Genomic DNA, 26,213 nt, shown 5'->3' on the forward strand with positions numbered 1-26,213 from the left:
AGTGAAGAATAGAAAACTGACTTCATTTTTAATGGTAAGATGGTAAGATAACCATCGGCCTCTTTTGTTTTAGCTGTTATTCTCTTAGTGAGTTGTTTATTTTATTCTTTACTAACCTGCTTTAAATTTAACATGACAATCCTTCTTATGGAGCTTTATCCTTCATTCCTAGCCTACATTCATATACAGCTTAAGTAACAAAAACATTCCAATTTCTAGTGATGTCAACAATGAAAGTTTTAAGTTTATGATTAGAAGATTTATTAACGCTCATACTTAATTGAAAAGAGTTCCTCCTTCTTTTACACCATTGTTGACCATTGAACGTAATTGTTTTATTATTAACATTAAAATACTGTGTAGGAAGTATAAAAAGTCTGGAAAAATTTGCACTACATTATCAGATTTTTACTTTTTATCAGGTTTGGAGTATTTACAATCAGTCTTTACATAGTCAAGAAATCTTTCCACTAATCTTCGGCTTAAAAACGGAAAAACTAATTTGTCGTTAGGGTAATCTTACACATTTTGAGAGTGTATAATAAGACGAACAGCATCATCTACCTTCGACTTTTGAAACAGTTTTGAAAATTATCTGATATTTAACTATCATCTCAAAAATTAGATATACCAGGGCTCCCACACTTCTAGGCATCCTCTAAGAACTATTTAATATGGTTTGTCTCTTACACACAAGCACCCATACACATTACAAAATACACATATACGTATAATAAGTATGAGAGTAAGTAATAATATTTAGTTAACAAAAGGTACGGTTGAAAATCAGTTGCATCTGAAACTTGCACAACATTTATTCAGCCACTGTCTCTAGACTACTATTAAACTATGTTTATGATTGGTGAACTTGAAACTTAGAAAGACCAGAAAGAAATTGTATGCAAATTTAAATTTAACGTAACTTGGAGAAGTTGAAGAATTGATATAAATCATTGAATGCAAGAAATGTTCATAAAGAATAGTGCGAAAAAAGAAATTTTACCTCCTCTGATTTGGATTTTCAAATTCAGAAACCATAAAAATCGAAAAAGTTATTTCAAGATCAGCCAGCTTCTGGTACTTCTTGTTTTTCAGCTATAATCCTTGCGAAAATTATTATCATTACGAAATTAAATACTCAGGCTTTGTATACAAAATATGGTGTAAAATACATTGGTGGTGGTTGTTTATTCATGGACACCAATACATCCCCCGTATTTTAGTTTAAGAACAAACTTCTGGATGTATTGAATATAAAATTTTAAAATCCAAGTCACAACACAGCAGTCATATTACTCAGCATTTTACTAGGGACACGTTACTAGCCTTTCATCTTCTCTGGTGCATGTAACATGTGTTGTAAAGGTTCTGTGCTATAACATTGTTTAGATTAATTCTCTCCAGTCTGGATTTACAGGTACAGCATATACTATACTTGGTTATTTTGCTTGTTCTTTGTTAACAGAAGAAGAGGATAGATTCCAGAATTTTATAGAAACTTACATCATAGAATTCTATTTTTTAGCATATAACAATGTAAAATGTCCGAAATTCTACTATCCCTTTAAACACAAACGTCAATGTTGTAGATGGAGCTTGTATTGGCCTCTGTTAACTTGATTACATTTAAAGACAAACCAATATTCAATACTATTTTTTTCATGAGGCCTTTCGATAGCAAGGCTATTTTCGTCAGACACATCACAAAAGTAAATTTTATTTTTAATAATAGTTAAACATATGTGATTATAATATTAACTTGTAAAAAATCAGCCGTCGCAAACCACTGCATCAATACTGGACACAATATATCAAAGGAAAATTTAAAACTATTAAAACACGTTAACACACCTAGATATTTAAATGCATGGTAGTCATATTACATAAATCAAACAAACACAGAAGATTTATTAAATCAAGAAGATGGACCAATACAAAATTTAATATTACTTTCACGGAGGTTACAGAAATAGTATTCAAAATTTATACATTATAATTTCAGTAATGATTTAATTTTATTTACACACTACGCCACACATGATTAAAAATCAAATTTCTTTTTTGTATTCACTTTTATTATGTGTCTGACGAATATAGCCTTGCTATCGAAAGGCCTCACAAAAATAAAAGTATTAAATATTGGTTTAAGTGTTTAAATGTAATTAAGTTGAACAAACGTAAATAACAAACTTTGAGCATAGAATCACATTACTCCATTACTCCGGAGCCCTATGCGCTTGCTATTGAAACAAGGGTAAAATTTTGGCAATCTAACGATCGAATTGATGGACTACTTAAATCTCTAGATCAAGGAGAGATCTATAGATTTAAGTAGTTCATTACCTTAGTAGTTAAGTAGTTATTGAGACCTTAGACTTAAATCTGGGCTGCTGTTCATCGTTAAATCTTAGGCACTGCTGAAAACAAGATTGAACTTTTCGTTCATATTTGTTCGGCAAATGGTCTGAAATCATTTCAAGAAGTGGGATGAAACTAACATAATATAACGTAAAAATAATTTGTTTAAACGAAAACTAATTCAGGCTTCACACATAAAATTACCAAGCTTAATTATATCTCTATATTTCTTCTTTGAGAGTAAAACGTAGATATTACTTGATTTTCTTCAGTGACGAAAATGACCTTTCTGCGGAGCATTTGCTAACCACAGTACACATATACTCGTACATTCTTAGAGCTATATCTACATTAGGAAACACATCCTGCAGGTTATCTTCTCTGAATAACTTGGTCATAGAAAGAGGACTGTATGTGACATTATTGTATTTGACCAATTTTTAAACATGCACGCACTCACTTAAAAGAATCCCGGTGGAGTATAATATACTAAATTAAAGTAAAAAACATATATTCCTCTTGCCAACAGCTTGAAGAACATGTGGCCAATAAATTCATTGAATGTGCAGTACAAGAAACATAAAGTTCTTTGGACTTAACTTCTGTAAAACGAACTTTAGGCCGGAGTAAATCCCAGACATATTACTTTCGTCGTCATGGGATTGCCTCGAACCATAGAATGTGGTTCTAAAACTGTCATCACCACTGACAACACTAAACTGAATAAACCTTGATTTTAGAAATAAGTTACTTACTCCCGACAGCTAGGTAGCATACTACTGTTTTGAAAATTTACTGGCAAAAAAATACAGGCTGGCTGTCTCCCCTCAAAGGCTGCACTCCTAGGCCCATTCCGAGAGTACCGAATGGGAAGTTTGCCATGTACTTTCAAATGATTGTTTAGCTTCGTATATCCTCATAAGCTTCAAATACCTCGTCTATCACACAATTTTTCATTTTCGCTCTTTATGTTTTTTAAGGAATCACCTCTGTTCTCTGTACAAAAGACAATAGATAATAAAAGGATTTGCATTTACTACTAAGACCTTCTATCTTACCTTCAATTAGTAGTCAAGCAACATCCTACCAATAAATTTTAACCCTGCTTTTGTCAATGAGAATTGTTCTGCTTTTATGGTAATGTTAATTATTTGTCAACAATGCTGATTTGAATGAAGTCTAATATTGCCTATACAATATCCTTCTTAAAATTAAATTAAATGTTACCTACAATTCTCTACTTTTACTTTTTAAAAGCTTTAGAGTGAATTATATCATTTCTGCATAATTACATTTCATTGTTTAAAACTTTACAGAGCATTTACACGTTTAGATACATCATCCTGACTGTGTACAATCACGTTATATGAAGCACTATTACTGCCAAGTAAATAGAAGACTACCGGAAACGGAATGTTCTAGTTGTCGATTTCTATCTATAGCGCCAATTTCTAATCATCTAATACAATGTCGATCCTTTGAAGTGCAAGTGTTTAGCAGTAGTAAGATTGTGTTAAACACCTGTAACAATTATTTAATTGTGATTTCCAGTATATGATAACTACGTAGTGTGATGACTATTACCAACATAAAGAACTACTGAAATAAAGTAGTTGAATAATACAATTTAAATTAGTTTTTAATAAATAATATCAAACTTTACCTGTAAATATTTTGTAAGTACAATTTAAATCATATTTCTGTAATATTATATTTTTTTAACTATCAAATAATCGTGTAGTGATGCACATTATGTGCAATTTTATAGATATTTTTAACAAGGTTTATTCTACATAGAAATGCAGACAGTACAACAATACTTTTATGTTTTTACACAATCATTCATTAAACGTATTGGTATATCTGATGTATTTCTATTCAAGATTGGGCATTATATTCTAGATTGTTATAAATTACTCGTATATACAAAATCAACAGTGCATTAATTTACGGTACTGATTCTGAAAAATACATAAATGATTTCAAAATACTTAAAACATATGTAAACCTGTATGTGTAGTGGTATCTGAGCACGTCAATGGAAACTTAAGAAAGGTGTATTGTGTTTAATAAAACAATACCATACACTTTTCTGAAGTATTTAAATATTTTTTAAGGTACAAAATGTTCCTCCGGCCATGGATGGATACATTAATTAACATAGCTTTCTCCTCTTTACGTCAGAAGATGTTTAGTAATGAACTCATAGCTCAAAATTGCTTGAGATGTAACGTTATAATGTTGAATGATTAGTCTTATTAAGACCTAATTTAATGTGAGAAATAACAATTTTATAAGAAATTGTTAAAATAATTAAATTATTACCAGAATAATTAAAATACCAGAAATAATTAGAATTGTTATAAAATTAAATAAGTATTGGGACTGCTAAAACTGTATAAATACAATAGAAATATTCCCCAAGTGTTATAATTTTTTTTTTTAATTAAGTTAACTAAGTTATTTTATTTTCTCTTGTCAAATTTATATGAAGTAAAATGTATTACACATATGACACAGTAAAATATTTTTAGTTATATTTAAATTTGCGTTAAAATTAAAACAATATATGCGTTTATATATATAAAAGGTGTTTTTTTTTATTGGTGCGGTTTTTAAAACTAAATTAAAAAATGAAAAACAACCTGCATTGACATAAAAATGCATTTATTTGAACTACAGTGTCATGACATTAATGTTTAAAAATTATTTCTGGCATATGGGCTCCATTTCGTTCGCGTAGAAAGCCCAATCGAGAAGTCCAATTTTCGAATACTCTGTCCAGCAGCTGAGGTTGAATTCCGCCAATAACTCGACGAATGTTAGCTTCCAAGTCATTTAAAGTTTGTGGCTTGTCAGCGTATACTTGAGACTTAACATATCCCCACAGAAAGTAGTCTGTTGGCGTGATATCACACGACCGTGGGGGCCTGTTGACACTACCTCTAAATGAGATGATACGTTCACCAAATGTTTCTGCCAAGAGGCCAATTGTGTCATTTGCCGTGTGGCACGTCGCGCCGTCTTGTTGGAACCAGACATTTTCTAAATCCACTTCAAGTTCGTTTAGCTGAGGAAAGAAAAAGTCCCGTAACATTGCCCGATAGCGTTGACCATTTACCGTAACAGTCTGGCCAGCATTGTCTTTAAAAAAATATAGACCAATAACACCACCTGCCCAAATGGCACACCAAACGGTAAGTTTTTGTGGATGAAGGGGCATACCAACAAATTCTTTTGGGTTTTCATCACTCCAAATCCGACAATTCTGTTTGTTGACAAAGCCGCGTAACCAGAAATGAGCCTCATCACTGAAAAAAATCTTGCCTGCGAAAGCTGGGTCACGTGTTATCTTATGTTGAGCCCATTCAACGAAATCAAAACGCTTGCGATAGGCTAATCGTTTCAGTTCTTGCACCAACTGAATCTTGTATGGATATAGGCGTAGATCCTTCCGTAAAATATTCCATAGAGTTGAGTAGCAGATCGCTAATTGCTGCGCACGATGACGAATCGACACACTTGGATCCTCTTCAACACTATGAGCAACAGCATCAACAGCCTCTTCGGTCCTTACTGTGCGGTGTCTCTGCCGATGCTTGTCAACAAGAGTGTGGGTATTACGAAAACGATTAACCAAAGCTCGAATACCTGTCTCTGATGGACGATTATGAGGTCCGTAAATCGGACGAAGAGCTCGGTAAGTTGCCCGAACTTAACTGCGGTTTTCAAAATAAATTTGCACTATTCGCAAACGCTCTTCTTTTGTAAGTCTGTTCATGGTTACTATACAATAATACGCACTAGACAATACAAATATCGAAATGACATAAGATAATAAACAAAGATCAGCTGTTTTATTCAAATTTAATTGTTGTGTTTAATAGTGGTGCCAACTTAAAAACCACACCAATAAAAAAATCGCCCTTTATATATATATATATATATTATATATATATATATATATATATATATATATATATATATATATTTATATATATAAAACGTATGTTTTTGTACAGGTATACTGCTATCAATTTATGAACTAAATTAATTGATATACGTTGTAGAGCATTTTTCAATGAACATAGTGCACCATGCACATTAAATAAAGGAAAATACATAATAAATATTTATAAAATAGAAGTTTTTGTTGGCTTCTGAAAGCATCGTAGCCATTCCTTAAACAAAGATTTTTCCTAGCATGATTCATTACATTAAACAATTCAGTTCAACATAACAGCTTAACACAGAGAAGCCGAAATATTAATTCAACCGAGTAAGCAATTTTTTTTATGCGATTTGAATCGGAAAACTTAGACTGTAAATAGTTTTATTGAATTAGAATAAATTATTTATATCAATTTATATGCATCATAAGTTTAAATTAATTCAATATTAACCGAAGCGGATTAGATTCGATGTCTACATTAGGCTCCTTATATTGTTGGTAATGGTAAAACTGCCATACGATCTTTGAAAGATGATAAAATATCAGGTATATTTAGATCACAAGGATAACATTTAAACTTATTAATAATTGGAACATTTAAATGTATGAACAAGAAAAAAATCATCTGCATCTAATTATATCTAATAATCTGACAACATACCCTATATAATCTTGTTATTAGCAACAATGTCCTCTGGTGGTCCACCGGAAATATATTATGAATATGACCTATTTATAAATTTACAAATTTCTATCTATAATATATATTACTGTTAAGACTCAATCATAACTGTTGATCATATTATTTCACTTTTGCTGTTGGCTAACATGGTCATAGCAGCTGTTGGCATAGCAGCTGAACTAAATTGTTAAACAAACCAGACGACGAAGACGAATCAGATATTGCAACGTTTGTTGGTTATGGTCATCAAATAATGTGATAAATAGACATGTATTAGTTTTCTTATTTTTAATATTGATCACAAATTGGCAATGTTTATAGGAAAAATGTTTTTTAGAATACATCGTTTTTTGTTTTGTACTGTACTTTTTATTCAAATTTGTTTTCTAAGTTTCGTATTTTGTACTGATCTAAAAGGTTTTGATGACACAGTGTTGTTTAAAATTAACTGGCCTGGAAAGGATGGAGCTGAACTTTTGGTAAGTTTATATTTTTAATCCTTTAGTTTTTCCAAATAATTTCGCCCTTTATTAATATATTTGGTAGCCTACATGATGATTTCCATTTAGTTTTTATGTTTAAAAAAAATATTGATAATTGTGAACAGTTTTTTTACCTATTACTATTTCCCTCCTTAACAAATATTATAAGGTTTCATGGGGTGGAAATGATAAATAACGAAGTTGTAGAACATTAAAAGAGGAACTACTTTTGACGTACGGAGCAATATTTCCTTGTACATTCTCGTGGGGCATCACATGATCTTTTTTGACTGTTGATTTAACCTTACGATGATGTTAGCCGATGCCCCATCTTTGGATACGTAAATTAACCATAATACTGAAATTGGGAGAATCTTCACCCAAATGAACGGCAGCACCTTCAGTGCTGTCCTGCACTGATGTCAACGGACAAAAAACATCCCTCAAAATAGTGCCTTTCATTAAATATTAAATTCTAGAGGGGCTGATTACAAATACAGGTTTGAAAATAATGCAAACAAATTTAACCAAACTGTCAAAAACATAATAAATCATGTAAAAACCAATTTTTATATATGAATGTACAGTTATAGAGAATACTTACCATTACTGCATTGGCGAGCATAACTTAGCAGCAACAACAAAAAAGTGGTGGAGCCTACCATGTAGGTAGGGGTATTTAGCCTTGAAAAGGAATTCTAAGTACCCAATGAAGTGGTTACCATAGGTACCATATTATGGTGTTTTTTCCCACACTTTCCGCCAGTATTTCCCAATAGTGTTGGTATGGGCACTGGTATCTGGATCTACTAAATTTATGGCATGGTTGACGAATAGGTGTTGAAATCCCTCGTAGCTCTCAAACAGTCGCTTCCTATTGTACCCGTCAGAACCCATTCCTTTATAATCTGTAGCAGGGTGTCCCTATCCCGTTTTTCTACAGAGACAAGAAATGATTCCCTACTCTACCTTTCGATAACCCCTAAAACCCACTGTCCCTAGATTCTTCTGCCTTGATTTCCTTCCAAATTTTGCCACATCAATTTCTACAACTGTCAGGACTACCAATTTTTTTCTTAAACGACATCGAAATATGATGAAAGTAAATTTCACGGCAGAAAAAATACCAGCCCACCACTGAATGTGCTAACACTCTGAACTCCAACAAAATATACTTTAGTCACAGTGGCTTCAAATGAAATATAAAGTGGTTACTAAACCAAAATACGAATCAATTTTTAAAATCTGCAACATTTCAAATGTGTTTACTACTATTACAAAACTATCACAACGGAACTTCAGAGTCTCCGGGTTTAAATACAACACAAGCCAGCACTTTTTGAACATACTTACTCATTTTTTTAAATACATATTCAATTAAAAGAGCAATTATTTCGTTTCGGTTGAAACGCAAACTTGCATGTGCCCAATTAAACACTGAGACCAACATAATTCACTCGAATTAAAGTTAATAGAACTAGTTCATGGTTGATCCATTATTGCACACGCACTTGCTTTGGACTGCAGTACACAATATCTAATGAAGCACTGGACCATAGCCCCAGAGCACTCAGATAAGAGATACGCTATCAGTCGTGACCGCAGATAACATTTAAGCACATATATCAAGACACAGAGCACACTAACCGAACAACAAAAGGTACTTTGGGATTATACCGACCACACCCAGACATGAATCGTTATTTCACATTTTGCTTCTACTGATTACTAGATTAGTGTAGAACAATATTTCGTCAATATAAAACAGGAATTTTGTTATCGCAAACTCCTCCCCATCCTCAGACAGAGGTCAAAGTCGAGCGGTCTAGTAGATAACGTGATTGCAGAGTCTTGCCGCCCATTCAGCTGGTGCGTCGCTTAGTTGTAGTTCCTTTTTTACCCCTACATTTCTCCAAACACAAAAATTCAACAAAAACAAACATCACCAAGCAAAAACTAAACTCTTTATTGAAAAAAACACTCAAACCTGTTTTTATTCTTGATCACACTCCGCCACCTAAAATGCGAGTGCCTCCGGCCATCATGTCAACGAAAGAAAAACATCCCTCGAGATAGTACCTATCAGTAAAATATCAAATTCTAGAGGGGCTGATCAGAAATATAAATTGAATTGTAATGGAAAGGCAATTATGTACCGTGCAAAAAACTTAAATAATCATATGATGCCGCCTTCCTACCGTAATCGAGATTCTCGAGAAAGATAAGATAACAGCGACAACAATACCGATCACAATACCTGGAAATGCTTGTAAGTTTGTAATTTTGTACTTAAAGAGTTGTTTTTTTCGTTCTATCATGTTTGTTTCTATAAATTTATATTTTTGTGTTCTTCATACTGGTGTGGTCGGTATAATCCCAAAGCACCCAACAAAATATTACAAACTTAATTATTTATGAATATACCTCCTAAAACCATATTATTTGTAATTTGCACCCCCCTATCACCATGTATAGTTTTTTTCTGCAGGACGAGCAGAATACATTAATAATATCAACATTTTTATTAGCAACTACAGCCATCATCCTCATTCATACAAAAATATCAACAAATTTGCTTTTTTTAACCTTAATTATGAGAACCATCTTATGTTATTCTCAAAATTTAAGTAAATTAATCTGGTATCAGTGAAATTTTCTGCAGGAGTTGTGTTGCCTTATTTTGGCATTCTTAGTTTATTCTACTGAACAAAACTAAGGATGGTTTTAGGGGTGATAATCACAAATAATGATGTTTTTGTGTATTATTGGGTCTTGAGGCACCAGAGATAAAAATCTAAAATCACACTACTACAAATTTAAGAGTGGTTAACGAACTAGTTAAATGTTCGTTGGTTCACAGCTTAGGCTACACTGATGGCCGGTGGCATTTTTATCACTTCAATATGAACAGTTCTCAACAGGCATATTAGGAATAATCAGTTACATCATTATTTTGAGCCAGAACTCCCCCTGCTCTCACTGTTACTATAATTGTACATGTACAAAGATGGCAGCAACGACGTATAGACAAGATAGACTCTTGGCCATAATACAGATCATGTGATGCACAGTGCAGATGTAGAACAAAGAATAAAATCAAATCAGATGTTTATTCCCGGAACATTATACGCATGGCAAATGTCAAATTTTTACTTTTTACTTGCTAAAATTTTTGTCAAACACACCACAAGAAATCCCATTCAAACATACAATTTTGCAAACATACCTACATCCATTCATTCACCAATTATTCCCACTTCCAGCGAAGAATTTTGTCAGTCTTTTTAATTGGTGATCTCCCAATCATAAGCAAAAAACTCGTCAACATTATAAAATATTTGTGACACTAAAAAGCGTTTCAAACGAGTTTTTAACACTTTGAGCGTTGGAGTGTTTTTAATTGAATCTGTTAACTTATTGACGAAATGAACACCTGCCTGTGAAGGCAAGCGTTCATAAACCACCGTTCTGTGTCTACCAGTTCGGTAGTTATCTCTGCCTCTAGTCTCATACACATGTATGTCTCCACCATTCATCATGGCACATTTAGACATACAAACCAGAGTTTTTTCCAAGATGTAGAGACTGGGCAGCGTCAACAGCTGCAAATTTTTTAAGGCTTCCTTGCACGACTCTCTAAATTTCAACTTAGCGATAATGCGGATCGCTTGTTTTTGCAGCTTGAACACTCTCATAAATTAATTGTTTGCACAAGCTCCCCACAACACCAGCCCATAAGTGAGATGGTGGTAAATCTAGCCATAATACGCCATCATCAGAACCTGACTCAGGCAGTATTTGGCTAGTGACCTCAAAACTAAATGCCTGAGGCCAATTTGGAGCAAACGTGGTCGATGTGATCGTTCCAAGTCAACCCTCGATCTAGGTATATTCCCAGGAATTTCAAACAATATACTTCTTCAGCATGGTGTCAGCCAACATAACAGCTGGCTCGTCATGACTATCTACTGATCGTAAAGCAAAATTTATAAAATTGGATTTTGCAGAATTTGTTTTAAGATTGAGGCTGTTAAAATTTTGGACGTAGTTTTTGATTTCAACAAAACTCTGCTGTTCCAGAATAAATTTTGATTTGCTAGTGAAACAGAGAGTCGTGTCATCAGCATACTGCACTAGTCTTCCGTGCAGAAGTGATGAACCTACATCATTGACATAGATCAGGAAGAGAATTGGACTGAGGGTTGAGCCCTGTGGGACACCATAACTTAGGTGAAATGGTTCAGATAATTTGTTGAGATCTGGACAATTTGAGTTATGTGGCTTAGAAATGATCTGAGCCACTGGAGAGGCACGCCTCGGATGCCATGAGATTCAAGTTTTTCATGCATTGTAACATGGTCAACACAGTCGAATGCTTTCGATAAGTCCAGGAACACACTCAATGTGTGATCCCAACGTTCTAGTCCATCTACAACAGCGTCTATTGTTGACTTGCCCTTCCTAAAGCCAAACTGGTCGTCAGATAGCTGGTTGTGCTTATTCAAAAATTGAAGCATTCATGTCAGGAATAGCTTTTGAAATATTTTGCTCATAACTGACAAAATTGAGACAAAATTGAGTTAATTTGTGGGGATTGAGGATCGTCTTTTTTTTAAATAGGGGTTACTTTCGAGGTTTTGAGGAGTGAGGAAAAACTCCTTGTGCAAAGAGAAATTTACTAATTGGGTTAATGGTCTCACAATATGTTTTGAACATTTATTTATGAGCCACGTTAAAATTGAATTTAAATCATTTGTTTTTTTGGCTGAGAGCTGCAGAATTATTTTTTCAAGCTCTTCCTCGACGACAGGGTGCCAGTGCCAGGGAGGCTACTGGACACTGCCTTCATCTTGGGATTCCTTGTGGGGGTGATGGGCAAGGGCCTTGCTCACAAGCAACAGATCCGAAGAATCTGTTAAGCCTATTTGCAACCTCCACTGCGTCCTCCACTAGTCTATCACCACTTTTTAATTTGATTTGTTTGTTGCATGATTTGTTTTTATTGTTGATAATGTCCCATGCAGTTTTAGAAATATTTTTGGAAGATATAATTGATTTGAAAACATCATATGCCTTTGCAGCTTGGATAACTTTTCTGTAAATTAGTTTGTAATTTCGAACTAACCACTTGAATTCTTCATTGTGGGACGTTTTCTGAATTTCTGAGAAAATCTTTAGTTTTTCTCTAGAAACTAAAATTTCTTTAGTCATCCATTTGTTGTTTACCCTTTTGGGACAAACTTGTATGGTTTTGAGAGGACAGTACATGTCGAGATGAAAGTTGAGTGTATCACTAAACCTTTTAAAATGCTCTTCTACTGAATGAATTGTATTATATGAATGGTATTTCCAATTTTCTTTAGAAAGGGAAGTGTTGAGGAGAGCAATGTTTTCTGGCCTTAAGTCTCTTAAAAAATCCCTATGCTAGAAAATTAGTTCCACTCTTAATTCCATAACTTTAATTTTTATCCTCAACCCTTTTGTAACGTATCTCTGATGTCGAAACGTTGTAGAGATTGTTTTGAGCTTTGTCACCAACTTTTTTGGATCTCTTCAGACAAACATGACTCCAGATTCCATGAGTAAAGTCTATGACAGCGTCAGATTCCATATGCTGCACTAAATTAAAGCAGAACTAGAGCCAAACTCAACATTCACAACTTTATATAACTTTATCCTTTGTTATACAAGAAATACAGTAGGCTGATAAAAGTTGTATATGTTGAAAAAGAAACATTTATAATTTTATTCATTGTCATTTTATATTTCTAATTATGTTCATGTAGGCTATACATTTTTTGTTATCTTATTTTTTGTATTCATACTGATAAGTGATTAATTATTACAGTATTATTTACAATTTTAATGTGATTCAAATAATTATTTTTGATTATTTAAAATAAAAACTGAATTTATTTTATCATGGATATCATTGCTTGTACTTTTAGCTTAATATACTAGGACTGAATGAATATGCATTTTAATTGACAAAATGTTTTTTACAGGATATGCCAGACAGTGAATCCATGATGGTTATGACAAGTAAAAAGGAGAAATATAAGTGTATTATACCAACGCCTCAAGATAAATCAAAGGTAAAATGTTTAATCCATGACTTAATAACATTATAGGCCTACTATTATATTATTATTATATGTGCCTCCAGTAAGGCATTTATTTATATGTTAGCTTGATAATAAGTTAGTATTACTGTTTATAACTTAGACGTCTATGCAATGGAAGGGTGAATTCAGTGCAACAACAATGTTTAAAACACAAGTTTGAAACAATTCAAACAAGAAGTCCTCTTCACATTGTGAATTCATACTAGTCTAACACACAGTAAGTTTAAGTGTCAACATTGAGAATTAGCTGGAAGAATTGTAATAAGAAAATGGACTAACACAATGATTGAAAGCTCATGAGAATTAGTGGGAAGGAAACACAAACACATGGAGACAAATTACCTCTTTACTGTTTATTTTCACTAACTATGATGTGTAAAGATAGCAGCTGTAAGATGTAAGTAAACTCAAATTTTGGCTGCAAAATACCATTATATATTCACAAAACCAATATCAAGTCTTGTCAGATGCCATTGTCCAAAGATTGTTGTCTCTGTTGTGTTATATTTCAATCGCTAGCAACTCAAGTGAAACAAATAAAGAAAAAGGGAAACTTTGATGTTATCCAGAGGTTATTCTGTACCTATCTACTATTTGTTATTAGGCTCTATAAGTAGGTAAATACATACCTACATACGTATTATAAAATAATATAAAAAGTTGCGTATTATAAATAGAGTAAATCTTATGAGTACTTATGGGATCTGAACTTCAATTTAGGTACTATCTCTAGGAATGTTTTTCTTTCTTCTCCAGAAGTGTGGGATGGCTCGAAAACTCAGTGCCCTGATCGGTCAACTTTTCCGACATCAGATCACAGGGACAATCTGGCATGTGATCTGAGGTTGGGAAAGTATCTGAAATGCCCCTGGTCATCAGTGCGGGCTTCAGTGCCGCCTTCGGCCATTTCTATTTCCCTTCAGTGCCACCCTGCTCTTTTGGCGATAAAAGAAAAATATCCCTCGAGATTACTCAAATTCAAGCTCAGGTCATATGAACGCTCGTGAAGATTAATTTCCTATTTGTAATTTATATATAATATAAAACTTAATCTACACCTACTTGTATAGCGTAACAACAAGTAGTAGATGTGGATGGAGTGGCCTCTGTATAATACCAAAGTACCAAAAAAGGATAGAAAAAGAATTATACCAAATCGCTGTTAATCACAATATAGTTTCTTTTAATTCATATAATACTTACTCTTGATAGATAGACAGAATATACAACCCCTTAGCTCATGTGAGCTTGTTCCGCTCAGAGGAGTTTATTTCCTAATCCCGGAGAACTCAAGTTATGATCACTCCAAGCAGCAGATATATGAGACGAATAAGAACTATATGAAATTAATGTACATGATGAGAAGGTAATGTTGTTAAGGAGCTGACAGGTTCTTCTTAAAATCCGGTTGTCTGTCTAGCCGTGCAATAACTTTTGATAGAAAGTCTTAGATAAAGTCTTGAAACTTGGTATATAGGTTGGTCCAAGGAAGAGCTCTTTGGAGTAAAAAGATTATAAGGCATAAATTTTCATTAATCTGGGGAAAGATACAATGAGTTAGATAAGACTGTCATTAGAGTTTTTTTTTCCTTCCTGAGGGAAAAGGACAGTTTGTCCCCGTGCTTAGTCCTAAAAGGACCTTTGCACCTCCCTTACTTTAAATTTGTGTCCTCAAAGTCCAAGGCTTTTGCAAAAACCAATCAGATTTAAGGGCTCCTGTCCCAATTATTGTGTCTTGTCCTCTTTTCTCAATCTTTGACCAGAGCTTTAATGTTGGAGAAGGCTATCCCACAACCTGGCTCAGGCCCCACCATTGTGAATTCCGCTCCCTTTTTGGCGAGGATATCTGCTTTTTCATTCCTATGAATACCTTCATGACCCAGTACCCAACCGAGTTTTACTCTATTATTCATTGCCAGCTCTGCTAGAGCATTCCTGCATTACCAGACCGCTTTCGAATCAAACGAACAGGTATCAAGTGCCTTCAGTGTAGCCTGACTATCAGATTATTTCGCTTTGCATCGTTTATTGTTTATTGACATTCTTTTGTACATTATCATAGAGATAAGAACAAGGGTCATAGAAATACATGTTAAAATTCAGTGGTAGGCATTGTCAGTCCATTGATAAAATTCATCAAGTTGGTAGAAAGGATATTCTTGTAGCCAGCACTTCAGGAGTTGTCCAAACTGCAGCCTGCTGGTCTTCTTCAGGTCCTCTGGAAGGGTATTCCATAACTTGGCTCCAGCGTAGGTCGGTTTCCTTTCTGTGGCTGTCAGTCTGGGGGATTTGGTAGCTAGAGGCATGTCTGGTGTTGTAGCTGTGAATTTGGGCACCGGTTCTTGCTGCTTCGGGTGACTTGAGGTGGAGAAAAGAGACTGCTTCCAGAATGTAAAGATTCACTAAAGTGAGTATTTTCAACTCTGCAAAGGCTTGACGACAGGATTCTTTAGGCTGGAGACCCTTTAGAACCCTGATTGCTCTTTTTTGTTGGACAAGGAGCCGCTGCAAGTTGCTTGTTGTAGTGCCCCCCCCCCCATGCTGCAATCCCGTACCGGAGATTAGATTCATAGAGGGCGTAGTAAGCTATCTTTGCTGTTGCTGTGTCACTAATATTTTTTATTCTGCGTATTACATACAGTGCTGTGCTGAGCTTCTTGCAAAGGGAATCTACGTGGTCAGTCCAAGCAAAACGGTCATCAATTAATATACCCAGGTACTTTGAAGTAGTAGTTTCCTCCAGATTTGGTAGCCTTCCTGTTGTTTTTTTGTTTCTTCCTAGGACCAGCTGCTTCATTTTATTCTCATTTATAACAAGATCATTTCCTTGGCTGTATTGTATTGCCATGTTTAGTGCGGTGTATGCTGCTATTTGAAGTTGTTCAGGTTCTTTTTGACCAAGGAGGAGGACCGTATCGTCAGCATACATCAGTGTATGGCTATAGTCTTGCATGTAGCTAGGGAAGTCATTTGTGTATAAAATAAACAAAATAGGCCCTAGTACAGATCCTTGTGGTACACCGCGATTAATGATCTGTGGAAGTGATTTTATCTGTTGTGTTAATCCGTTGCTGGTGTGGTTTATTTCGACAATTTGTCTTCGTTCTGTTAGGTAGCTTTTTATCCAGTTGTATGATTGTCCTTTCACTCCAAGATTTGTCAGTTTGTTTAAAAGATGTGTATGGCTAAGGCAGTCGAAGGCCTTAGAGTAGTCGAGCAGGATAGTAGTAACTGTGTTGCCTTCTTCCAGTTGATCTGTTAGGAATTCGACAAGGCTAATAAGTGCTGTTGATCTTCCAGTCTGAAAACCGTGTTGTTGTGATGTGAGCAGTTGGTTGATTGACAAGTGTTGTAAGAATCTGCTCAAAAATAATTTTTCCATAACTTTAGAAAAAGTTAGTATCAGTGATATCGGTCGATAGTTAGCAAGGTGTTTGGTGTTTCCTTGTTTGAGCTTTGGATAAACTTTAGATACTTTTAAAGCAGAGGGAAATGTTCCAGAAGTGAAAGATTTGTTAATGACATTCACTAGAGGACCAACTATTTCTTCTTTACATATTTTCAACAATTTTGTAGAGACACTGTCATATCCAGCTGAGGTTTTGGTTTTCAATGATCGGATTAGTTTGTCTACCTCTTCTAGGGATGTCGGTTGTAGTATTAAATTTGGAATATCTGGATATGCGTCTGATAGTATTCTTTGAACACTGTCTTGGTTTTGATGTATTGTGTCTTCGGCTATGTTTACGGAAAAATTGTTGAAATGTTCCGCAATTTTGACTGGGTCACTTATCAGTTCTCCCTGTATGTCTAATGCTAAGGGCAGGGGCTTATCCTCTTTTGACTTCCTCTCTGAATTTATGATTTGCCATATTGCCTTTGATTTGTTATCTGCCACTGTTATCACATCAATGTTTTCTTGTCGTCTCACATGTTTCAGCCTAAGGTCATATATATTTTTTTTTTTTTTAATTGAGCTACATTATTTTTGTCAATCTCACTTCCAGTTATATTGTGTAAGTCTTGAGCTTCAATGTAATGTCTCCTCAACTGCGTTGCTATGGGGTCAGCCAAAATTTGCTTATTTCGTTTTGTTTTTATTCTCATTTTTGTTAAAGGGCGTCATATCTATTGTGTTAGAAAGAATACTGCTAAAATTCATCTTCTATGGACTTTGTATAACATTTCTTGAGATTCATATAGTCAACACGAAGCCTATCACTAGTAGAATGTTTTGTCAATTTGTCCAAAAACAAAAGCGTTTCTTTCATTTGGTCCAGTTCCTCACTATACCAATCATTTTGATTTCAACCTTTAATCTCTCTAACTGTGGAACGTTGTTTTTTCACTTTAGAGTAAAATGTTTATTTATTAACTAAAATAAAGAAAAATGCATGAACAATTTTTTGGGCAGAGAATACTCTTCCATTATTAAGCAAGGTATTGCAATCATGTGAAAAAAATTGTCAGATCATCAATAGAGGACTTTGGAAGAATTAAAACAAAAGGTGTCACTTGTTCTTTTGGATTTAGCAAGGTTTTAGATGTTTTAGACAAAGTATTCTTTTGAATATTTAAAATAAGCCCATTATGGTCCGAGAAAGAGAAATAAAAGATTTTGTATGAAATAATCTGATCTAGGCAGACTAAAACAGCATTATCAAGGCAATGGGCTCCCCGGGTTGGTTTGCCATTAATGCATAATACACATGTATGTCAAACTTTACATTCATAGTATACCGGGAAGTTTAAAAACAAAACGTAGTTGTTATAGGGGTTGCAACTCCCTTGTAAACTCATATTCTAGGTTTACCTTCTTTAATATACGTTTTGTAATCTATTTATGTGACGTGAAACGTGTGTGTGTGTGAAATTTAAACTTTTTTCGAACAGCAGGAAGATGAAAAATAATAATATAGTTTTTCTAGGGTTTGCAATTATATTTTAGTCGCTATGGTAGTTAATCTTCATAAAGACACTCTTGTTTTTCAATGTAAGTCATGAGGCACGTGTGTGCCACAGTTCGTGTATATAGGACATAGGGAAGTTGTAAAAACAAAAATGAAGTTCTTCCAAGAATTACAAGCCCCTGTGTGTGGATTATATTAATGAAAGATGTAGTTTTTGTTATGTATAATACACCATATAATTCAAAACAAATATGTAAAGCACCTAGGAGCAAAAGGTATAAGGCAGAAATCACAGATTGTTTTACCAGAAAGGGGTAACTTTAGTTCAGATATGAAAAAGTCGAATGTCTAGTGACAGTCAAGCTCCAAGCGATAGAACTAATATGGGCTCAAATTAAAGTAAATATCACAAAAATAAGAAGCCGTTCACTATTACTTCTATCACAAAATGTATAAAGAAGCTTTGGAAAAGACGACACCTGATTGTTAGATAAAAGTTGTAGAGAATACCAAAATAGTTATTGATAACGCTTGGACCAATAAATGATTGCTGGGGGAGGCTGTAGAAATTTTGACTGGAAGACAGAAATTCCTCGGAAGACTGTGTCAGTCAATATGAGGTAGACAGTGAAAATATAAACACTGATAACAAAGACGATGATGATAAGATTATGCAAGTTATTCGGTCGCTTCGTTTTGAGGAATATTAACTTCCCTCAAATTATCTGTAATGAATTTACACATACAGTAGAACCCCTCATATCCGGCCACCACGGGACCGAGCCCCTGGCCGGATAACAATTCGGCCGGATAAACCAACCTACAGTACACAGCACTTGACGAAACAAAACAATTGTACTGTACTGTACTAACCGCACTGGAAATAATCAACGAACTGTTTACAGGTTAAACCTATTAGCTCAACTAAGGACAACACAGGAAAATGTAAACAAATAGATACACCAAAATAACGCAAGAGTCGTGGGAGACTAGTGCGTGCAACTGTACGTCTGCAAGCCGTGGTAAATAAATTTCGATATTGGCTTCCGGGAAGTGGCCGGATAAACCGAGGTGCAGTAAAACCGAGGCCGGATATGAGGGGTTCTGCTGTATAGGTTTAATTAAATGTTTGTTTTTGGGTAAATGAATAATTTAATTGCCTTTTCTTGAAGTAAATATTACCAGCATCATACAAGCCTAATTTAAACATTTTGCTGTTGTGGTTTGTGTGTGATTTTACCTTATGTTTTTGACACACAGGGTAAGTTGGTATGTTTCATTAAGCCATAATGTAGCACGGCTCCAGCACAGTTACTGTGTACCTCACTTGTTCTGTACCCTCACTCACAGGTAAACATTGCGTGATTCATAAATAAATACAAGTCTAATGGGTTTCCAAAAAACTTATTACACCTTTAATTATTAACTTAGAACTCTGAATTATCAGCATGGCGTTCTTTAAGAGCCATACAACAAATGATATATTGTATTTTTAACTGTAATTATTTTTGAATTATAAGGAGTTGAATTGGAGAAAGCTTTAATTTAAAACAAAGAACTGTGTTTTTCTTCATATTTTTGATTATCAAAATCAATAAAAATCTCTAAAATATTTTTCTTTCACTATAATAATTGGATTAATACTACCTAAACAGTCAAACTTTTTTCCGATGTAATATAGGGGTATATTTTAATGTGGTAGACGTTTTAAGTGAGATGTTTAGTGTGTGTGAGAGAGGTCGCCGGTGATAATAACATATATAAATTCCTAAAATTCGGAGTACTATAATCCTAGTTTAATTTTCATGCCAAGATGTATATTAAATAACTAACAGTTTATAATTTGACACAGAGCGTTGTAGTATATTTTTTATCTTATTGAAATTGTAGTAATATGAAACGTTCACCCCCTTCATTCTTCAAGCGAGCGCGTTAATGCAACCCGCACAGCATGTGTCAATAACCAATTCAAAGTGCTCTCCCATAACCGCACGACTCTACGGACGGTCGCCCACTGGCCACTACAGTGGTGGCGGCCTACCCCTCCAGCAAGCCCCACCATTTCCTTTTATGTGGTATGAGATTAGGTGTTATAAAACTCTGGCACGGTCTTCAGGTGCCGTGCGACTCTCGGGCATTTCTTTGGGTGCTGTGAGATTAGGTACTATGACATAGGTGCTATGAGAATCAGCCTTAGTAGACGGTTAAATTTTAGGTGCTGTAAAACCCCATGGTTTTTAGACAGAGCCAATTGTAATGACTGATCATTCCGAGAGTTGATAATGCAAATCATTCTGCACAGAAACTGTACTTACTAATCGTATCAGTTATACACATATCGCTTCATTTACAAAGCATAATGGATCATCACTGTTTGTGTATGCCTAACCTTATATGTTAAGATTTTTTACTCCTGATGAAAATATATTCCAATCATTAAAACATAGTGTTATTTTTTTACATTAACAAAGGCAAAATTTCCTAAATTCTTTCATCCTCTATTATTACCATATTTGCATAACATTGCCCACAGCCTGTACAGCGTGTACTGTATTATTGATACATTTGATACAATATTTTTGGTGATATTGATAATACTTTTATGTTATGTCCACAGGAGTCAGAAGACACTTATGAAGGACCCAATGCTCTTGATATTCTTCAGCCACTATTCTCACAGTCATCTTGTACTTATAGGGTAAGATATGTTTTTCTCTATTTGGTGTTCATTTTCGTATGACACTTTTAGAAAATATGTATTTAACAGTTTTTATCTGTTTCAGTCCTGTGGTTATAGTTCTCTGACAGCTTAATATTTTTAGTTTTTTTCAATATTGTGTAGTTTTTAGAGAATGTATTATTTGCTAAAAAGGGGAATATACTTGAGACAATCTAACCTTCAAAACAGCTCTCAGTTTAGTCACAGAATATTTGTTTTAACTTATTATTTGTGTCTAGAGGGTAAATAGATTTACTAATAATTAAACATTTATATCGGTTGTTAATAAATAAGCCAATGAAAATAAAATTGATTTTCAATTGTGTTCATTCAGACATTTGCCATTGTTCAGTCTCACAAGAAATCTACACTTTGTTTATGAAGAGATTTTTAATAAATCATTGCTGAGTCACAGTATATTTTTTAAAGTTTATCTAGAATTAACCAATAAATAAAGTTAACCCTATTTACTGATTCAAGGACATCTTGTTCTGCCCTGACAAAACGTGATTTACTATTGCCAATTGATTAGTTATCAGTGGTTTGTTGTTCAGTGCAGACCTATTTTGACCTGAATTGTTTAGTTTAGTTTTAATAATTAGTGTTTGTTTCGCCAAGTGCATGTCTTAGAGATAGTATGCATGGAGTGATTACTGAATTATGCGTGTGACAAAGCTCTGGTATAATATTCTTCATTTAAACTTAGATTGTTGTTATGTCTTAATTTAATTATTCACTTGTGGAAGAGATCAGGTTGGAGATCTTGAAACATAGTACTATTGATTTCTTGCATCACTGAACAAACAATGGCAAAAGTCTGAAAAATCTTGTTATCACAATCATTCCATCCAAGTTAAAAATAAACTCTAAACAAAGGAGTCTTTTGTTATTTGTTCACATGATCTTTCATTATGTGCTTGTTCCTGCAATGGATTTTTGTTACCAATGGCTGAAGCAAAAGTATGTATGATCATTTTCGTAAGTAGTAAATTGTATGTTTGGATTCGCTTCTTGATCAGCAGGTATAGAAATACTTGAACGGATTTATATTGTCAATGTTAAGCATAAGAATAACTCATGGGCAACACCTGTGCAGCTCTGCTTATATGTGCTATAATGTTTGTGGCAGTTGGAGTCGTACTGGACGTATGAGGTGTGCCATGGTCGATACGTGAGACAGTATCACGAAGACAGGGAAGTCAGCAAAACAAAGACCCAAGAGTACTTTCTAGGACGCTGGGATAAGAATGCTCAGGAAATACTTAGTGAGTTGGGCTTACTATCTAAAAAGACTTGTAGGAACTTTTATAATAATCTTATATGTTGTATTTATGTTCATACGTTTTTCTAATAAGTATTGAATGTCTTTTGAAAGGTTTCCTTTGCATGGATTTGGAAAACATATGAAACAAACAAGCTTTTTTACACAACATACTATAATTTTTTTAATAATTATAAGAAGTATTTATTTTAATAATAAATAAATCATTATTTCAATTCTATAATAAATATTCTTCATCTATTCTCTTTTAGTGTCATTTGGTTATATGTTTTTATATTATCCAGCTGTTTAGCTTACTTTACTTAAATGTATTCATTAGGTTCTTTTCATTGTACTCCTCCCTCTTCTATCACAATGAAATCCACAATGGGAATGAAAAACTCACACATTTGATGAAGTTACTTTGTAGGGTTGGTTGGTAAGACTTTTCTTCAGCCAGGCTCCTGAATAAATTGTATTTGTTTATTTTTCAATGACTACCACATATTACTATGTAACAAATGAAGACCTACAAATTCCTTTGTGCAGATGTATTTCAATGTGTTAAGTAAGAGCTAATTTTTGTAGCTTTGATATAATTTTGCATGCGATTAATGCTGTGGTGTGGTGACAGGCAAGGAGCTTGACAGCGGCCTACACTACCCTCCACCAGTGAAAAAGCTGGAGGGTCTCAGTCTACCGTACTTGCAGTTAAACCTCACTGATGGTACGATGTGTGACCTTAACGGTAAGCCTCGCCGTACCAACGTGCTCTACGTGTGCTATGCCATGGGCAAGCATGAGATCTACTCCTTTAAAGAGACCTCGACGTGTGAGTACGAGCTCGTCGTCTTGTCCTCCTTGTTGTGTCAACACCCCAAGTACAAGTGAGTTGAACGTTGTTACATCTATAGCTCAGTAATTAATGTTTCATTTTACTGCTTATTTTATATATACATATATATATATAAAACAGAATACGCTCTAATCCATAAAGATAGCTGATTATGCAGAAAAGGTAAATTTCCTTCAAAAAGAGAAAAAAATTAGTCTTTGAAAAGATTGTCTTAATTTTTATTAGTTATTGATAAAGAGATTCTCCAATTGAATATTTTTCTATAACAATATCAATATTTGGGATGGAACTGAGTTAGAATAAAAATTAGCCCAAGATTGAGGGAATTGTTAAGGTCTAAAGCTTTTTAGATGATGTACAAGATTTTGCCGTGGTTGAATAATTTACTGTGATAACACTGGTGGCCCTATTGATGGCAACACTGTGGGAATGTTGAAACAGTGTAAGTTCCAGCATTATGTATGTGTAACACCACATAGCAACTTTAAAATGATTAAAATTTTTAATCAAGCATCATTTTCATGCAATGCACCAGTCCATGTTGATAATTTATTATTCTCATTCTCAATATTTATCAAATTTTCTTTGAACACGGAATTATAAAATATACTGAATATATAAAAAGATATCAAAAATTTTAATCCTCTTTAGAAAATTGCAACAAACCACATAAATTTGAGCTCACTGTTCACAGTGTTGACATTGATTTAATAATTTGTAACAAGCAAGTTGATTCATATGAAGGAGGTAAAGGTTGGATGTTTGGAATTATTTATGATACCAAGAGTTCCAAAGGTGAAATATATATATATATATATATATATATATATATATATATATATATATATGATTTAATGACCAAAATTCAGTGTTATATACTCAAACTTGCAATTGATCCTGTACAAATAAAAATGTTCTGTTGCACTTTTACTATGAAAAAACATAAAGAAAAAATTATCGTGACCCATTTTTTCCCTCATATAACAAGAACCTTAGAAATTGCACCTAGTCCTAAAAGGATCTTTTTACTGCTTTCAGAATGACATTCTTTTTTTCTTCTTTTCTCCAGCACAATTTAAGGAAGAAATACTAACATTTATACTCTTATTTTTGAGCACCATTCGCACTTGAACCCCGTTGGTTTATAAAAAGGCATACCAAAACCATCTATAATTCCAATATCAGTTCCTTTGGCCTCAAATTGTCTGTTTTGATTAAGTATCTTTTCTAGGCCACAGGACACTGGGGAACACCCAATAAGCTGCTTACCTCTAGAAGGGGCTCCTAAGAAACCAAAGAGTCTGAGGAAGATTGAGGCTGAGAGTCTCCAACTTCGACATCAAGGACTTTTGGTAACATGGTTTATTAAGCTATAAAACACACATTGGCATGTTTCTGTATTACTGTACTTTCTAGTTTGAACGTGTTAGGGTTTATTCAGGTGTGTTCTTTTTATAATATAAAACTATAACTATGGATATACAGTAAATTTTAACATTTGAATATACCATTCTCATTTAACACTTTGAGTGCTGGCCCTAAATGACATGTAACTCTGTAGAATGCTGGGCGTTTTTGGTGGTTTTCAAAAATTTATTTAAAAAAAAGTATTTAAGGTATGAGAAAAATACTTACATACCTTAATTCAGCTTACTTTCGTCTTTCTTTTAACGTGAGATTTTTTGTGGTTTTTTTAAAACCTACACATAAAAAATGTTTTTTAAAAACGTATATTTTTGGAAGAAAAATTATTTTTTGAGACAGTTTTTTTATCTAACTTACTAAACTAAGCATACATACAATTATTTACAATGACCCATTTACAAATAATACAAAATATACAATATCTTGTTACAATACAAATCATGTTTTTATGTTTTGTAGTTTTTTGACAAAAAACTATGCCGTCATATTGATGCGTCGGCATCACTTTCGCTGTCAGCACTGTTTTCAGCATCTGTAACATAATAATATACTATGTAAAATATGAATATATTTTTATTTTATTCATAAGAATAAAATATTAGTTGTATAAAGTTAATTTATTATAATACAAATTATAGTTTGATTCACGAAAACAATAACATAACCAAACTTTTAGACTGATGTTTATATGATAAATAGACTTACTTATTCTTACCTGAAGTATGTGTCTAATCTTCTTCCATTAAATCAGGATCAATGTCAGAATCGTCAAAAATACTATTTACTCCAATAAAATTATCTTTATCTAATACATCACTGATCGCAACGTCGTTCAAGCTGCGAGAATCCATGATTGCGACATCGACTGCCGGCTGCAACGAACGTCACGTCAGCGGCACGTAAACAACGCGAGCGAAGTTGCTTTGTCATTAAGCTCATACAATACATCTGACGCTTTCTAGCGGTGAATTGTGTTACTAAAAACCCAAATAACATTGTAGAGTAGGCAAAACCCGTTTAAATACGGACAATGTAATATAATACCAATTGAAATGACAACCACGTAAAACTACGGGATTAGCATTCTTCAGAGGTTTCGCCGTTCCGTAAAATTACGGGATTAGCACTCTAAGTGTTAAAGGCTGAAATTTATCAAGAACATGAGTACTGCATAAACACATAACATTTTGAATTTATACTGAACCTCCACTTTTAATATATTTAGATTTCCATAAGAATTCGTGTCTATAAGTGTAAATAATTTATATATTAACACTTGTTCAATCTAAAGTTCTTTAATGTGTAGAGCTTATTACCTACACAAATTAACACTCAGTGCAGTATTAATTTTGGAGAGGTTCAATAAATATTATTCTAAATAGCTTTCTAGAAAATTATAACTTGCATTTAGAAGTGTTTTTAAGTAAGCTAATAGTAAAATGT

At 33.8% G+C, this 26,213-nt stretch overlaps 1 protein-coding gene across 2 annotated transcripts in view; it reads left to right on the forward strand.

Annotated features, from left to right (window-relative positions):
- Positions 1 to 7,175: 7,175 nt before the first annotated feature.
- LOC124357005 (endoplasmic reticulum lectin 1) overlaps positions 7,176 to 26,213 on the forward strand; it is a 37,600-nt gene continuing 18,562 nt past the window's right edge. Inside the window, exons 1-6 of one of the 2 annotated variants that reach the window (XM_046808371.1) lie at positions 7,176 to 7,471; positions 13,480 to 13,569; positions 21,127 to 21,207; positions 22,358 to 22,493; positions 23,124 to 23,376; positions 24,577 to 24,697. In XM_046808371.1, coding sequence (XP_046664327.1) covers positions 7,304 to 7,471; positions 13,480 to 13,569; positions 21,127 to 21,207; positions 22,358 to 22,493; positions 23,124 to 23,376; positions 24,577 to 24,697 — 849 coding nt within the window. In that variant the 5' untranslated portion in view covers positions 7,176 to 7,303. The remainder of the gene's footprint in view (positions 7,472 to 13,479; positions 13,570 to 21,126; positions 21,208 to 22,357; positions 22,494 to 23,123; positions 23,377 to 24,576; positions 24,698 to 26,213) is intronic. The other variant, XM_046808370.1, reaches the window with a different exon arrangement.

The sequence above is a fragment of the Homalodisca vitripennis genome, chromosome 3, assembly GCF_021130785.1.
Source record: "Homalodisca vitripennis isolate AUS2020 chromosome 3, UT_GWSS_2.1, whole genome shotgun sequence".
Lineage (NCBI taxonomy): Eukaryota > Metazoa > Arthropoda > Insecta > Hemiptera > Cicadellidae > Homalodisca > Homalodisca vitripennis.